This window comes from Sparus aurata, chromosome 23 (assembly GCF_900880675.1).
Source record: "Sparus aurata chromosome 23, fSpaAur1.1, whole genome shotgun sequence".
Classification (NCBI taxonomy): domain Eukaryota; kingdom Metazoa; phylum Chordata; class Actinopteri; order Spariformes; family Sparidae; genus Sparus; species Sparus aurata.
In genome coordinates, this window is record NC_044209.1 from 16,260,766 (window position 1) to 16,278,918 (window position 18,153).

The 18,153-nt window shown below is 43.4% G+C and overlaps 1 protein-coding gene across 5 annotated transcripts in view; it reads right to left on the reverse strand.

Moving 5' to 3' along the window:
* Window positions 1–3,504: 3,504 nt before the first annotated feature.
* Window positions 3,505–18,153, reverse strand: part of cep112 (centrosomal protein 112) — a 107,324-nt gene continuing 92,675 nt past the window's right edge. For 4 of the 5 annotated variants that reach the window (XM_030408351.1, XM_030408352.1, XM_030408349.1 and 1 more), the window contains 4 exons: window positions 15,645–15,734; window positions 7,134–7,235; window positions 4,878–4,942; window positions 3,505–3,844 (listed from right to left, as the gene is read on the reverse strand). In XM_030408351.1, coding sequence (XP_030264211.1) covers window positions 3,841–3,844; window positions 4,878–4,942; window positions 7,134–7,235; window positions 15,645–15,734 — 261 coding nt within the window. In that variant the 3' untranslated portion in view covers window positions 3,505–3,840. The remainder of the gene's footprint in view (window positions 3,845–4,877; window positions 4,943–7,133; window positions 7,236–15,644; window positions 15,735–18,153) is intronic. The other variant, XR_003982748.1, reaches the window with a different exon arrangement.

An 18,153-nucleotide genomic window follows, 5' to 3' on the forward strand; every position in this document is an offset into this window, starting at 1 on the left:
TAATCCAGTTAAGCCTAATTCAATATCGAACTCTGTATCTCTGTATCACTCTAAATGTTGCACTCACTCAAGATACCAACTACCTTAATATGCCTGATTCTTTCATCAAGATCCCTGAAAGATTAACAAAAATGCAAAAAAAAAACCAAAAACCCCACCCTATCTTGCAACGTTAAAGACGGTAAGACAGAGCTCTCGGGTCCAGACCAAAAGTTACTGGGGTCTATTCTGGGCCGGGACGCACCCTTCACCCAAGTTTGGTGGAAATCCGTCCAGTAGTTCTTGTGTAACCCTGCCTACAAACCAACCAACCAACCAACATATAGACACGGTGAAAATATTGCAGAGGTAGTTAGCCCTTAAGTAAAGCATTCCATCTGAAAAAGGTAAATGTCTGAGACTGAAGGCAAAGTGAATCTCAGTGCTGACAAGATTCTATATAAAGTGGACGCTAAGACACAGCTGTGAACAAATAGACGGAGACAGTAAAGAAAAAAATGAGAAAGACTTCAAAACCGCCGAGCACTTTTTGAAATTTAATGAATGGAAGATCAAAAAGGAGAAAGAAAAAAAGAAAAGGACGTCAGCTTTATCTGCATTAGACGTGGCCACAGTCGACTTCAGGTGCGAGAATTTGTGCATACTGATAAAAGAGGCTGAGGGAGATAAATGGAGGGAGCGAGTCGGAGATACCAGACAGAGACGGAGGGCAAGCGATACAGACAAACCTCCCACACTGTCTTGAGTGCACGGTCTTCTGTCCCTCCGCTCAGCCCACACTATCAGCCCCAGATGGTTGAATCCATGTTTCAATCTTCAAGAAACACGACCCGCTGCGCCTTCTTTCACCGAGGCTGAACAGTTTCTAACCCACTTGTTCACGAATCACGCAGCCGCATATCCTTTTCAAAGCTCGCGTTGCTTTTGAGTGACAGGGCCGGGGAAAAAAGGAAAGAGGAAAAAAAAAATAAAAAATCACTGCCATAAATACCGTATCAACAAAGAGAAGTGTGATACAAGCTAGGGAAGAGAGACAAAGGCAGGGAAGGCAGAAAACATGATGGAAGACATCCGTGTGTGTGTGTGTGTGTGAGAAGTGTTGGCGATAAACAGGTTTATTTATGCAAGCAGCGTACAGCAGCCAAACACAGGCCTCCTAGGGTCTGACTCAGAATACGGCGCTATAAAAAGCTCCAGTGGCACAAGGCTCACGCGAACACGCACAATGACTTTGTCAATCACGCGCTGATGTACAGTCAATCCCAGAGCCCCGTCAAAAACACACGCGTAAATCCAGTACAAGGCAGCCAAATGACCTCGAATCACCCTTTTTCTTCTTACAGCGGATTAAGACAGTAGCGCCGATCTTTAAATTCACATCCTCGAATAACCCCTCTGACGTCCTGCAGGAATGAAACACTTCAAAAACAAAAAAACTGGTGTAAGAGAATTCACAGTTGCTCTACATTTCCGGCTGTTCCCCCCCCTTTCTTTTAATCTCGAGTGCATTTTGAGAGTGTGCAGCAATTTTTAAACAGGCCTTTTGTGCTCGCATGTCATGCAACCTAAAATCCCACATTACCGAGCATCACGCGGCACACAGCAGCTGTGAGCTACGGCGGGGAACGGCAGACGAGCGGGAAAAAAGCTCGGGAGCTTCCCAACTGCCCTTCGCTGTTGTCACACAAACGGCCCACCGTCTGATGTGGAGATAACGGAGAGGAAGCGAGGGCTTTGATCCCTAATGGGGCCATGTCGGCTGTGTGGAAATGACACTCATGGCTTGTATTTACACAAGCGCAATTACGGAGGTTTATTTTGGTGGTAGACAATCAATTAGAGCGGAGCTATGTCAGTAAGAACACAGATTACAGGGAGAGGCTGGAGATGGGGGGTAAAATGAGAAAAACAGGAATGAGTATGCATTAACCTTCAGAATAACCTAATCGAAAGGGCTCAGTGTGCTTTAAAGGAACAGGGACGACTAAATCATTCTATGCATATTTCCCACCTTGAAGCACTATTTATCCATCGAGAATGTTCTGATAAGAGTTGCCGAGAGATGTCTGCGTACTCTCGGATGTAATAGAAACAGTGACGTCTCTTTCCAGAAACCATGACCCGGTTACTCGAGATAATCCACAGACCTTGTTGTGAACACTAGTCCCTACAAGCCGAATCCCATCTAGCTGATACCTCCTAAACTCTGCAACTCACATCAGAACAATCTCGATTAAGCACTACAGGTCAGATGTAAATTTGTAGTTTTTTTGGTTTTGGCTGAACTGTCCCTCATTGGTCAAATCATCTAAAAGTCTGGAGACGATCCATGAAAACGATGCACCTCTGGTGTCGATGAGCTGATGCAGGACGTCAAGTGAAACCGAAACCTTGAAACAGCAAACTCCTGTAGAGTAACACTAGTTCTAGTTTGTTTGAAGCACCACTATGTACAGTACATGCAAGAAATGTTACACATACTTCCTCACTTGCACATATGATGCTGTGTTGCAATAGTTATGAATCCTCTGCGCACTTCTTCCAGAAACAACAGACTCTACAAAGGCTTCGTGCTGAAAGACTAAATTCCTGTTTCTCAGATGTCGGCCTGACAGTCCTCTCCCCTTTCGTCTCTCTTTTTTTTGTTTCTTCTTTCTCTCTCCCTCTCTCTCTGCCCGGGCAGCAGAATCAGCACATCAAATAAACACAGAGAGGGGTATAGTGTTTCGTTTGGAGACAGCAGAACAGGTCACGGACAATGGGAACACATGGAAATGCGTGAACTGTGGGTGTAAAAAGAAAGCAATTCCAATGCAAATAAGTACGGGGGTCTCTTTGAAATCAAATCTGATTTTTGGAATTTAATAATTCCTCCAAACTGTTTTCCAAGAAAAAAAACAACAAAAAAAAACAACCCCAAAACTGGATTCTTTTGAAATGATCAGTATTCAAGCCCTTGCATTCCTCACCTACCAGAGACACAGAACACCAACGGATGGGGGCTCATTATGAAGACCGTCTTTGGTCCACCAAATGTTATTATCATCATAAAACCTCCATACTCTGGAGACATCGGAGGAGTCTTGGAGACATGGCGGCCATTTCACGGACTCCAGTGTCTGAGTCATTCAGCTCGGGTTTGAGTGGAGCCGCCGGTAAAACACAAAGCGGTGGAGGAGGCAGAAAGAGCGAGCCCAAGGACTGTAGCGATTGGCCCAAGGTTCAAACAATTGACTCGCTGCGCTCTGTATCTGAACTGGCCACAAACCCCCGAGTACTCTTTACAGTTCAAATGGGGGCTCGAGCAGAGCGGTATTGTTAAATAGTGATGGGGCGGATGGGAATTCAAGGTCTTTGACTTCAGTGTAAAGTTCTGGAGCTAATCTTGGTTAACATGGATGTTGTGGTCATATGAAAACAAGGGCAGCAGCATGACTTCCCCTAATTGAGGGATTAATTATGAGGAATTTGAAGATGAAAGAAAATAAAAGCATGACAACAGGATGTGATGAAAATCCTTTTTATTAAAACTGATGGATTTTAGAAAACTGGTATCAAACATCAATAACAATAAAATCAAGTTAATGATATAAAAAAAAAAAAAAAAAAAAATTGATGTCAGTGGTTTTCAACATAAAATATATATTTTTTCCAACAAGACAAACCTGACAAAGAATAAATAGTTGATATTAGAGACAACAACTCATGAAACGAAGAGAGGACTCATCCAGTGGCATGAGAAGTGTGTAAAATACATGCGACAGTCAATAATGCTCACATCTGATTGGTCGTCTTATCCTTCATATCCCGGCGGAGGGTCAGGCTGTGGTTCTCCCATGGTTACCTATACAGACAGTGTGTGCTTACTCCATGTTAAACCATTAAACCAACATTACAACACTGGTGCGTTGATATTAAAGACTCGTGAAAAGTAATTCAAACTCTCACTCTCTCTGATTGACTGTTGCTTTGAGATCCTCAACGTCTCTGTCACTTTAAGTTGTGAGGTGGCGTACAGTGAAATAACTGCTTATTTACTGGGATGTGCGTGACTGACAGTCCTGAGAGATGTTTGCGGAGATGTGAGCGGCTGCGTCGTTTGACGAGGCCTCTTATCGCGGTGCATGTATAGATGCTTTTCATAAAGACATAAATCGTTTCACTGTGTGATGGAAGGCAGGCAAATGAAAGCCCTCAGGACTGGAGGCTGTCATAGTCAAAGACGGGAGCTGCACCATCAGTGGTGAGCCAGCCGAGGGGTGATTCTGAACGTTCGTACTGAGCTACTCAGTGGCGCCATGTGTAAAGATCGTCCACTAGTCAGAGGTCACTCCAAACAAAATAGAGGGCGGCACATCCCTAGAGTAACCGCCAACTGCTGCTCACTATACTCTTAGCTTTAGCGATCTTTGGCTGTATCTATAAGCCGCTGTTAGCGAGTTAGCCGAGCAGCTAGCGGACCTATTGCCAGGACTCTGACTGTGCACTTACTGCTCGCATCCAGCGACCAGCTGCCAACTGAAAGCTTAAAGGGGCATTATGTAGTTTTGGAGAAGGAATTCTAACTCGTAATAATACAAGCTCAGAAATATTTCTCTTCCATAACTGAATAAACAAGCTGTTTGACTGTTTGAAGACAGAAAGGTGGCAGGGTCCGCCAAATACAATATTGTTTAGGTATAAAAAATCAAAACAAAACAGTCAATGAAAATCTTTCTCTTCTTCTTCCCAATAACTGTGCACCTTTAAAACTATAATTCCCGCCCCATCTTACACATGTATTGTATTGTATTGTACAGGGATATAAACTTCCATATGAACTATGTACAGGCATGTATGCACACACATTTCTATATAAGACAAAGAATCATGCTAACCTCCTGCTGCGACAGGCATCCAGGTCTTCCTGTAGCACCGCGGCTCTCTTCTGAAGGAAGTTAACCTGCAACACACACACACAAGGCCACATTTGGCACAGAGTAATCCTCAGAAATTGACTCGCTCTGATTAGCTGTGTGGTGAGAAACTTGCCCAAGAGCCAGAAAATGTAAAGTGAAGAAGGTATGATAGGCTTTTGAGGTCAATTGTGCTTTTGGGCGGAGGGGGTTAGTTAAGTGGAAGAAAGACTCGGCTGTTGAGTCCAGGGGTCAGGACAGCAGGGGTTGGAGGTCAGGAGATTAGGGCGGTGGGGTTAAGGCGCACAGGGACAGAGGGAAGCTTATGAGCCAGGTTAGTTGAGGTTAGAACGCTGCGAGAGGAGGCATCGCCATTCTTTTGTTTGGCTACAAAGTGTGAGTTTATTTATGAAGTGTCTTTGGCTGAAGTGAAAATAAACCCCATCTACATTTACACGGCATCGAGAGCTGGCAGAATAATCACGGCTCCAAAAGAATCTGTATTGTTCTGGGACTACCGTACTGGAGCCGAGGGTACATTCCTTTCTGTGGGAGAGACCTCAGGAAAATTCTAGCATTTCATTTGGCACTTCACAGTGTTGAAGTATATGCAAAACCCCAACGAAATGTGGTCGGATGCCTCCAGAGACACAAAAAAACCCTCCCCACCTTTTTTTTTTTTTACCATGTAAAAATAACGCACTTTAATGGGCAAAAACCAAGACATCATCAGTGAGCGGAGAGGCCATTATGGTCATGAGTAACATCTTATGAACATATCCGATCACAGAGCTGCGGTCTGAGCGCTGAAATGGGATCCTAGTAGACCTATTTGAACAAGGCAACGGTTTATGATGAGCTCCTTTTACAAAAACGTTGTGGTCTTTGCTGTAAAATTCGAAGGTAGCTCCAAACTATAGGGGGGCAGCGAATCACCAGAGTGACCGGCAACTGCTGCCTTTGCTAGCCAATTAGCTTGTGCATCAGTTAGCTGTGGAGACAGCGGCCCGAATTTGCCCAGACCAAGACCTCAAGTCACAAATCCCTAAATCTACATTTCGATTTGGCTTTCGAAGTCATAATTAAATTTTCAATTCCATTTTTTTTTTTAAAAATCAGCACTGACAGCTAAGCTTTTGTTAGAATATCGCATCTGGATTTGCAAAGATCAACAGTTGATTGGTTTTATGCCCCGACAACTGTTTTCAACATTTTCAAATCTCTGGTGATTTTTTGCAGGTTAGCAAGTTCAAACAATCGCCAGGATATACCAGAGTTCAACAAAGAATACCCTACTTTAGAGATTCAACAAGGAACAACAAAAGATAGATTCACTTTGTTGCAAAGTTTTGGTCCTTAAATCTGTCCTCTTCTTCCAAGACAAATCAATAAAGGATCTCTGAAAAAGAAACTAAACCCAACATCTCCGATGCTGTTGGAGTTACCTCTGGTACCATTCAGTTGATGGAAATGCAGCTGCAGGCTACCAGTAAGCTAGCTGTGTCCTCTTTGAAGTGTAGAGGAAAAAATACTGAGAGAATTGCAGATTCCTGCTTTTGATTCTGACGATCGAAAATTGGAAGCTCAGTTTTTTCGATTCAGAATCTGAGTCGTGACATCCCTCACTGTAGGCAAACTATAGTCTGAGTTACAAGCTGCAGCAATTTGGAATTTAAAATTCATTCTATGTGTTTATGGTACTGAGGAGACAATGAAATATAATCAGGGCAGTCCATTTTAAATAAATAAAAGAAGTAGGAATGCGTTCAAAGGCTTATCAGACACCAAAACACTGCACTGACGTTTACAATACTGTGGAAATACGCAGTTATAAGGTGATCCAGCAGAGATACACGGTATCATGTTGCATTCCAGTTCAAATTGAGCCAGGTTCAACTTTCTTGCCGGATGACCCTGCATTGTTTTGCCGGAGCACCCTGCGGTGGCACCTCCAGTCGTCTAACAGACTATTCCAGTGAATGAGAGGACTGCTATAAACGGGGATACTGTCATCATCAGACATCAAATTAAGACTTGGGGGGCTGCTTACGTCTTAAAAAAACATTTTTAAAAGACATAAAAAGAGACGCTTCAGAATGTGGACGGTATTTTGTCAGAACATGAGCCACCAGACATTTTTTACATGCTTGAAACTAAAACCACCTGATTTTAATATCAGCATGTTCGTTCTAGTCCTGCCTGTATCTGACATGTACCTGGCAAACAGTCAGTTCTCACCTGAGCTTTCAGAGAGGTGATGGTGTCCTCCAGTTCCTGTCGGAGCTCCGCTGGCATCAAACCTTTGATCTTCCCCTCGTACTCCTGACGCACCACGGTCACCTGCAGAGGCGGAGGAAGGACGACCGAGCAGTGTCAGTTTACTGAGAAGGAACATCTGAACAGATACATGAATGAATCCATGTTAAACATTAGAGGTGTGGAAATGTCTCGATGAGTGCATGTGGAAGACAGAGCATAAACCGGAGTCTGCAGCAAAATGATAGCCAGTTTACCTTTCCCCAACATATATTCAAACACAAATATCTGTACTCTCTACTCCTTACATTTTCAAAACAGGCTCATTACTTTAGTTTTCAGGCGTTCAAGGGGAATTATCGTTTACTTTTATTTTGTGTCATTGCACGCTGCCTTCAGTGCATATATTACGCACGGCATACGTGGCGACACGAAACGACTTAAAAGACGCAGCGAGTCAGAAACAGACACAGGGAGAGACTGGCATGAGTAGAAAAAGGCGTGTACTGGCAAAGGCAGCGACATGGATGAAAATGAAACCAGGTGATGCCGCAGACGCCGGGGACATTCCCCACCCATGGCCTTATTTCAATGAAACGTTTGAAGTTGTTGGTTCCGATAAATAATACTTTTATACTTTGAGTACATTTCAGAGCCTGCACTTTCTCACTTTTACTTGAGTAAATAAGTTGAATCAATACTTGTGTGGAATGCGTGTCTGGTACTTTCCAAATAAAAGGGAGGTCCGATTGATCTGAGATGCATCAGTAATCATTGAATCGTGCGGCTAACGAAGATCCACGCCTCTGTTACATATAAGTTATTAATCCATCATACGAAACACCAGTGCAGATACTAAACCTTCGAATCGTTTTTGGACTCATTTGTTGTTTTGGTTTAAATAAAAAATGTTTTCTTGATTTTGACACTATGAGAAAAAAAGCTCAACATCAAGCAATTCAATGTTAATCATTGCTGAATAAGTGCCTCCACCACCCTGTCACCGTCACCTGTATGCACTTCCAGACACAGAGCCCGAGGAGGGCACGTGCACACACACACAAACACACACACTGACACACAGACAGTGGGTATCCCCTCTTTATTCATGGCTCAGAGTATTCCCTCGCTCTTCACAGCTCCTTCACATCTCCACAGGGGGTCTGCAGGCTGGCACGGCTCGCTCTGCACAACACCCCCTACTGGCTGCTGCTGACTACAACCAGACCCTGACACAATGCATTTATGGGCCTGTTACACAGCTGGGTTTGGAAGAGGACAGGGCCACGGTGGAGGGCAGGACACATCAAACGCAGCAGCAGTTCAATAGCTCACAAGCTAGCTAGCTCCACTGGGGAGGACTGGAGGAAGTCTGTCTGGGGCTAAATTACACTCCACTAAACCAAAGTCTGATTATAGAAGTTGAAAAGGGTTTGGTTAGCGCAACCCCCCCTTTTTACCCACAAACACACATGAATGGACGCACACAGACACACAGACACACACACATGCATGCACAAACACAGAGCTTTTACAGTACTGTAAAGGCATTTACAGCATTTTAAAAAGGAGTTGCTGAGTCAATTAATCCGAAGCGTGATGAATAGTTTAGCAGAGCTTGAGGAGAATCAACAGGGGGCTGTGAAAAGGAACAGTTTTTCACCCACAGATTTCAAGGTGTAACCAGGGGAGAGTCTGAGCATTTGGGCGAACCCTAATGTCTTTGACAGAAACGAAGTTCGGCTAACGTTAAGACTATCCCCCCCACCTCTCCTGCCATCGGTCAGGCCCTTTCAAGTGAAGGCAGCTTGAATAAGGTGAGGCGAGGGGGAGGGGGGAAAAGATTGGTTTTCCTAAAATTATTTTCCTGTTGTGGATTTAACTGATTGTTCTGGCTTTGGCTAATTATCTTCCTGGGCACAATGAAAGGGATTGGGAAGCACTTCAAAGCAACCTCCAGTATAAATGATCCCAACATGAAGCAGCTCACTTTGTCTCGGCACAGTGTGCAGTAGATTAGTCTGCCACAACTTTGTCAATTTTTTCACGCTCCTTCCAACCCTATTCATTTTAAAGTGTCGGTATAATATCTGGGTCCAGAGCCCATCAGTTTACAGAAATATGCCCTTTTTTCTCCTCTGTGTGAGAATGAAGTCGAGGATAATTTGAGAGTGACGGGGTTTCGGAGGCTTTAATCTTGAATGTCCAGGAGTTAAAAAATCAGCTGAAGCTACGGGAGTGCAGATTCTCAAAAAAAAAAAGGGCTATCTATCTATAGCAGCTTCTGTAGTCATAACAAAATGGCAAGCCAAGACAAAACACACTCCACTACCTCAGACCGAAGCAATAAACAATGGTTGAATAAACACATCCCTTACCAACCACTCTGAATATAAGTCTAGATTCTTCAAAAGCCACGCTCCTTCGTTTTGCATTCTTGGTTCATGTATGGTGCCGTCCCCACAGCAATGAGAGATCCGCTCTGCCTAAATTACAAGCTCCTTTGTGGCAATGCTGTCTCCATTTTCCTTCCCATACATTAAGAATGGGCAAAGCTACAACAGCGTATTTACCGGGAGTCACAGAGAGCAACAGGGACGACTGGATACTGTACATACAGTCGAAAGACTGATCAAACTCGACGAGCCATGAATGTTTGCCTAGAGGGAAGCCAGAACTAGAGCTAATGTATCATGTGATACTATGAAGTTGTGTATCTGGCATCTTTCTGAATGGTGTGTCATTGTTCTTATCATTAAATAAGCATTACAACTGTGTTATTGCACCATACACACATAATGCTTGTAGACTATATATCTACATTAAAGGGGCACAATGACGTTTTGGAGAAGAAATTCAAACTGAGTGTGTTAATATTTATAATATTTATGAGGTAACAATAAAAACTCAGAAATAGATTTTTTTTCCATAACTGAATAAACAAGCTGTTCTCAGAGGAAAATAAGGTCCCCAGAACACTGAGTAGAGCTAGAGAGGTGGCAGGGTCCGCCACATATAAACAAAGTAAAACGGAATGAAACTGTGTTGTCCTTTAAGGCCAGTTTGTTTATTCAGTTTATTCACTCTTGAGAACAAAGAATGTGGTCATTTAGTTTGTATATATATATAAAAAATAAATCAGCTAATGAAGATCTTTGTCTTCCGATTTAAATTTCTTCGCCAAAACTACTTGGCGCAACTTCAAGCTAAATGTGTATGATACAGATTGATGCTCTCAGACCAAAGCATTTACAATTGCATCATTCTGCAGCATGTCTAACTAGAGCTTAGCCATCCTTTACAATGCAATGTGTTTGGGTGGAAGCAGCAGTCATTTTCAAAAACAGCATCTCTGCTGTGGAACATATGCTAGGCTAACAGATACAGGCAGAGGAAAAAAAAAAAGCAGATGAGGAAGAAGTAAAGTACTGATTCAAATTTCTGACTTCACCGCGTCCCTCTGTGACATTCAAATTCAAAACAGGAGCATCTCCAGAGCTCCCCGAAGATCGTCTGACTGAGACTGAGAGACACTCTTCATCTCGCCTCTTCCAAAGTCCCTCCTCTCACATCTCTATTTTTCTGCATGGAAACATTTTCCTCCTCTTTCAACATTTACAGCAAAGGCATGTTTGTTTTTCTGACAGGTGGCAGGAGGCATGTGACGGCATCTTGGAGAAGTAGAAGAAGAAGAAGAAGAAGAAGAAAGAAGCCTCCTCACTATTAGGACAGATGTCTTGTGCCTTTGAACAATACTACTGATCAAACCTTCTGTGAGGTGTTCTGGTCACTGATGGACTCCAGATGAGACTGAGCAGGAGAGAATGGAGAGGGAGGGGAAACACAGGCAGGAACAAAAAAAAAAAAGAGAAAAAGTGTGCCACTATTTCCCAAAGCAACGAAAAAAGGGACTTCGACTTTCTGGAGAAAAATCAGGTTTCATCTCCACCGCTCCTTTTAAAAAGAAGATTTTGTTTGTTCCTGATGAAGCGTGATTCTCTAGTTTTGAAGACTGCAAGGAGCGGCAGTCGTTTTCCCCTCCCAGTCATCTTAAAATGACAACATTTCATCTATATATAGTCTTTAGATTGTGGTTTTGACTTTCCCTTGCGTTTGGTACTGTCACATGGCGTGGTTTCTGACAGCTGCCAGCAGAAAGGAACAAGCCCTCAACACTTTCAACGTTCAAATGAAGTTTGTCACATCGTTGGGAAGCTTGATGTATGCTAATGAAGTTGGGGGGTGTGTGTGTGAGTGTGTGTGTGTGTACAGGCTTGCGTGGGACGGGTTGGAGGGAGGGGGGCTGAGTAGCTGCTGGAAAGACATTTTTGATATACCCCCTTGTTCCAAAGTGAAAAAAACCTTGTCAGGAACAAGGGGGTACATCAAAAATGACGCCACTCACAAAGTTTGCACCTCCACATCCACTGAGTTGGCAGTCAGAGAGTTCACCAAGGAGCGATTTGAATTCAAAAACGCTTTGCTGCAAGAGGGAAAAATGGAAACCGCTTCACATAAATGAAAAAAAAAAAAAAAAAAAAAGAGGAAAAAGGAAGGAGGAGATTAGAGGCGGCTACAGATCTTTGCGAAGCTGTTAGAACTATGGGATGGATTTGGTAGCTGCTGATGTAATGTGCCCCAACAAAAACAGCACACAGGAAAACGACTGAGCCTACGGAACTCAAGTTCAACTCTTCTGCATTTTTATGTCGGCATCAATACTGAAAACAACGACAGAGATGATTTATTTTTTATTTTACCGAGCTCCCACGATGCAGGAGAACACATCTCTGAAAACTTGTACAGTTCACTGTGCCCACTGTATCATTATGTATTTATACAAAGAGCTGTACTCTTCAACATTCTGCTGCTCTCTTCAAGGAGAAGTGAACCACACAGCGAGCTGCTGATCCGCCATTTTAGAGTGAGGGGAGCCTGCGAGGGCCCTGCAAGTGTGAGGCATGCAACATCTGTGTGAAGTCTGGGCAGAAAGGCTGCTTTTGCATACGAGGGCTCAGATTACAAAGACAAGTCTTGGCAGATAAACCAGGGCAATATCAGTGTGAGAAGAACGAGAGTGGAGGTTTATCATCATTTGCAAAGAACAATGCACGCATGCACGCAACAATGCAGATGCACACATATTGTACACTGATGCAAACACACAGTAGAAGGATGTTTTTTTGACAGACACTCAAACACACCTGACCCTAGGTTGTAAGGTTCTAAGTAAATATGTGATTCAGACAGGGAGTAGACCTGTGACTGGTTTGCAAAAGAAAGTGTTGCCCATATATACTAACACACAGACATCTGTAGCTTTGGGCACTACACTGTGAACCTGCTGGCCTCAACAAGGGGACCGTGACAACACCAACTAATATCTGACTTTTAGCGTTTTAGGGATTCGTAGGGGTACAATCAGCATTAATTGCAAGGTCAAAGAACTCTGCAGTCATTACAGGTATTTATCAGTTTCGATCAGCAGTGATGGGTTCATTAAACTCTGGTGGAAAGGCTCATTTATGCCGCTCTTTTCAGTGCAATGTTATGACGGAAGCTGAAGTTCAGGTGCGGATCCAAACAAAAGGATGGTTTAATGACTCTGTTGTCTTTAGGTGGGTGTTATCTATACGCGAGTACAATCTGATGCAGATCTAGCTGATTTCATTACATTTATTGGATATTGGATTAGTCTTAATGGAATTAAAGGAGACTGTTGAGCCTTGGCAGAAGGTATGCGCTCTATGGTGTGCCATTCTAGTTGTAATTACAGTTACAATGACATTTAAAAGGATGAACAAGGGTTTTTTCTGGTCGAACAAAGAAAAAAATCACAACATGTTATGTCCTGACTGATCTGAAACATAAAAAAAACACTCAGTGCGTTTACATGACACTCAAGAAAACCGAATTACTGCGTTGGTCTGACTATGAACGGATTTTTAAGATGCATGTATACACCTTTAACTAAAATCGGACTGGATCGGATTTCTCATAGTCGAATTACACCACGTAGATTATTCGATTGAAAGTCGCATTACTCCTGCATGTATACGTTTCCAGCGGATCGGATCGGATTTTGCGTGCTGCGCAGGCGCAAGATTTTTCCCCGGGGCCGTGAGCCGGAAGTAGACGGGCAGCGGCGGCGGCTTTCCTTCGAAATCACGGCAAGAAAGAGCGCCAGAGTGCACCTAGTTTGTGTAATTATCATGTACATCATATACGAAGTGTACAAAGATGTAGTTTCGTCTCGCTCTTCGTACGCCATCTTTCTTGAATGCCGAGGCAGCTGGTGACGTAAAGAGGTCAGCCGGAGATGCGCCGTTAACACTAGTTGAAATGGGTACAGCGCCATCTAGCGTACCGGGGTATTAAATGCTTTCGGCCAGTAATTCGATTTTCTCACTGGCATGTATACTCGGATAATTGCAGTTGTCTGACTGAGCAGCATAGTCGAACTATGGCTGTAATCTGACTAAGCTGTGCATGTAAACGCACTGACTATTTGTTTAATTACACTAATGCAGTAAAATTGAACACTAGTGATGATAACAGGCAACTTTGATGATTAACCATCGAAGACTAAAGAATAGATATGGCTGTCTTGGGACAAAGTTGAATTCCTGTAAACAAATTAATGAGCAGGAAAAGCTACTGGTTTAATAAATTAAACTAAAATGAACCATATGGATTAAATGAAGACTTCAAGATTTAAGTTTACATTTGTTTATGATCTGTCTTGTTCGATCTACACTATTGATCTACACTATGTCTATGTAGAATTGTCCATCCTATGAGAGACAGCTAATAGCAGGGCGCAGGCATTTTAAATGTCTCCACCGCCTCTCCTTACCCTGATGAAGACAACCTTAATGTGGAACTATAACTGCGCGCTTCAGATGTCATCTCTCCACACCCTGCCTCAGCTCTCCTACATGTTGACGCGTCAGTTTTAGCTCCGTGTTGGCTGATGCGCAGAGATTCATACATTCTTATTCCACTACGGTTCACTTCCTGTTTGCGTCTTCACTGCCAACTTTGACATAGCGAACCAATCTGCGATAAATTAGTGAAATGTCTTTTTGGCTGAGAATCAAGTGCCTAAAATTGGTACCAAATGCTGAGTCAGATTCTTCAGAGCCTTGTTTACGTGCTCTTTGCTTGAACATATCGCCTGATTTAAATCATAATGTGGCTGATTTTATACCAGAGAGCCACATTTCTTGGTATTAGTATCAAAACCTGTGTTTCTTATTGGTGCTGGAACCGTAAAAATGTATCCATAGAAAACTAAGCTCAAGGAGACCCCAAGTAATAAGTTGGGATTTGAGTGTTTTAAGGTGCTAAATAAAAGCATATGTAAATAACAGATGGAAATACCATAACCAGAAATGATGTTTGGAGGGTTTCGGTTTTTAAACAGATGTGTTAGCACTTTCTAAAGCGGTGGGCCCATGATTTGGTTAAACTGACATAATCTTCCATAAGTACAATTCATGTCTTGATGAGTAAGGTGATCAAAAAATCCCCCACAGATTTCTCTCCTGCTTTGTGTTGATATGAGAGATTATAACATATAGAAACATTAATGCATAGTAGTTGCAACAACAAAAACACAGAGAGAGAGAGAGAGAGAGAGAGAGAGAGAGAGAGAGAGAGAGAGAGGAGAGAGAGAGAGAGAGAGAGAGAGAGAGAGAGAGAGAGAGAGAGAGAGAGAGAGAGAGAGAGAGATGATCTGACATTAGAGCAGGCGGGTTCAGGGGTCAGCTCATCCTAAGTTATAGGAAACAACAGGCAGCGCCTCTGGGGCTGGGTCAGTGACCAGCGTCTCCTAAAAACCCCTGACTCCATCCTGCAGATTTATGACAGCCAGACACTGAGGTGTGTGACGAGTGTGTGAAGTGTGTACAAGGGTCAGTGGGCGGATCAGAGGGGGGACACAAGTGGATGAATGCCTTCGGTGTACATACCGGCGTACAAAAAGCAGCCTCCTGTGTGAGTGTAGTCATTAGTGCTTTCTTCTCTGTGTGTGTCAAGGTCAAACAGAGCATGATTACAGGGCATTCTGGAGAGTCATGGGGGGTGTGTGTGTGCGCGCATGCAGAGGCTTCCCTCTGAACACAGGCGGTGGTGGCATTCCTGCCCCTAGGCGCTGGCTCTTGAAGCCAAATCTCAAGGAATTTTAGAAATGTGCGAGGGGGCATATCTCTTGCTCTGAACAGGAGAATGAGAGATGGCAGAGCGATGAGGGGAGTGCAGAAAGGAATCCATTATTTTTGTCTTTTGTGGCCCCCTACAGGGTCGGGTAAGGATGGCAACAGAGGGCTGAGGGGTGAGGGACAACAGGTGAACATAATACAGGCTCATTTGATTAATAAGAAGAAACGAAAAGAAGCGCGAGGGAAAGGCTGTGGGCAGCAGGTACCAAGATGCAACAGTAATGGCGAGGAGCAAATGAGTTGAGTTAGAGAAAATGAGTGCCTGTATTACCTTCTCCTCAGTCTCGAGCTCTTTGCTGAGCAGCTTCTTCTCCGAGCATCGCAGCTGCCTCTGTAGACTTTCCACCTTCTCCTGCAGAGCCTGAGGGAAGGGAGAGACAATCAGTGTCGTTTGGCTGACTGACGGGGGAAAGGAAAAGCAACTGTGGTGTGCCGCGTAACCGATAAACTGAGATGTAACTGAGAAAACGAGGCATGAGAACATTCAAGACAATACAGAAGGGAGGACGGAGGGACAGTGAGGAGAGATGCAGCCTGTGATTAGCCTTTACGTGTTAAAAGGCTAATAATAAAGTCATGACAGTAATTACCAGTGAGCTGGCCTCATTAAGCTCAAACTCATTTCTAGACAAGGGCATCCAAGACTTGCTCACTCAGGGAATTAGAAAACTTTCAAGGCTTTTGTCAAGTTGCATTCCTTCAAGGATAATTATTTCTTTGGAGAGATATTATGTATCATTTAGAGGATAAAAACCTAAACAACATGTACTCGAATAGATCACATTTCTCGATGTGGAGCCAACAAAGAACTGAATCTATTTTGCCAGCTATGATTTAGGCAAGAAACAAAATTCAATGCGTGTGTGTGTGCACATGTGTGTGTAAGGCATTTCTTCCCCCCCTCCCTGCCTGTAAGTGATAACAGTGGAAAGAAAGGCCAAGTTCCTCCATGTGACGCAGAACCAGATGTTTCGAGCGCACATGTGGACACTTCGTCTTTGATTAGTCAGCATGAAAAGCAGAGAGGGGTGATATGCGCACACACACACCTGGAAAAAAAAGCACACACACGCACACACAGTGCCTATAATGTGTGTATTGAGGCACTGGCTAGCATCAATATCCCCAGTGTCTCTCCCCAGTGGGGTTGAGTGAGCGGGCCAGGTGTTGCCTCGTCGACTCTCAAGGCTGAAGGGAAACACAGTCCAGGTGATAGGCATGACCGGCCTCATCCACAACCCCTACTCTGACATAAATCACATGCAGACGGTTAGGCTTCGGGGCCAAGTTGAACTTCAGGGGAGCAACTTTCTGAGAACTGCAGACTAAAAAGGGAGAAATGTGCAATACAAAAAAAGCAACTGAAGCCTTTGTTGTCAGGCTGTTAGATACAGTAGCTCTCACAGTCATTTTTTGACATGTAATCGTTTCCTCTTAATAATTTGACACATCAAGGCTGCACCACACAGCGTGAATCCATACCTGAGCTGCGCTGCCTCAGGTAAACCAACTTTATTATGTACCTCCTTCCTTTGCAGTGGCTGATTTCGGCCTCTGGCAGACGGAGATCTCTACATTACTAGAATATCATGATTCTGGAGCACGGCGAGGTCAGTTTTAGTTCTGCAGCATGAAAGCCAGCTGGTTGTACAGCACGTTGATCCTGTTAATCTGGGCATTTCTTAGCCAGTCACGATCCCATCACAGCCCACTTCAACATCCAGTGCAACCCCTTACCTTCAATTTCATCATTTCATTTTGTTTATTGAAGGCTCAACGACACAAGAGAAGCATTTTTCAGTGAAGTTGGCACCATTTAAGCAGGTTTTTCAAATGTATTGACCGAGGCATGTCAGCATGAGGACTCTTCCTTTTTGTTTTGGAGGTTTTCCTTATTATAGGTCAAAGCAAGTTCACAGTGAAAATGTAAAGTTGGATGAAATACACTTTGTACAGTTCAGCACAGTAGTCTTTAAGGATAAGTAGAAAAAAAAAAAAGAACACAAGCAAACAACAAATCCAGAAAGCAAAAAAGAAATTAACTTAAGGTGTTCCCAAGTCTCCGGAAGCCCGAAGATTTATTGGGTGTTATTTACACCCTTGAAACATAGCTGAACTTAGCAGATACAGCAAAGATTTTAAAAGGGTGTAAATAATGACCTTTCCTAAATGTGGTACCTTAGGGCTTCTGGAGACCTGGACTGCACCAGACGAGCTATATGGAGCAATGTCATTTTCGGTCGTTTTGTTTTTAAAAAAAAAAACAAGTCCCCATCTACTTCAGTTGTTTAGGAGAACGCTGCAGCAGAAATGTTCTGTGGACTACAAAACTTCACCCAACTTTCCACTGGCATAGAGGTGAGTAGATAATGTTTCAAATTGAATTCATTTTCATTTTTGGTTAACTTACCCTTTAACTACTGTACGCAAGTGTACAAAGTGTATTTCTTTTTGTATTTCTGTAGATTATCGAGTAGGGACTGTTCTTTAAGGAAGGCGTGGAGCTGAAAAAGATGAGAGACCCTTACATACACCCCTCCTCCACTCCCCTGTCTAAAACCTACTTCTGATTCCCCGCACTGTGACACAGCATTTCTGGACCCTGTCTTCTGGGAAGTAAGGCCTCACAGTGACGCGTTTGCCTCTTTCATGTGGCGGCTGTAACTGATGCGCTTGAAACAACTCTGAGGGCAGAAGTTCAACTGTCGCTTCATTAATAGAATCATATGGGATGATGCTGCTGATGAATAAAAGCGCTTTATGAGTCAGAAAGAGCCTCA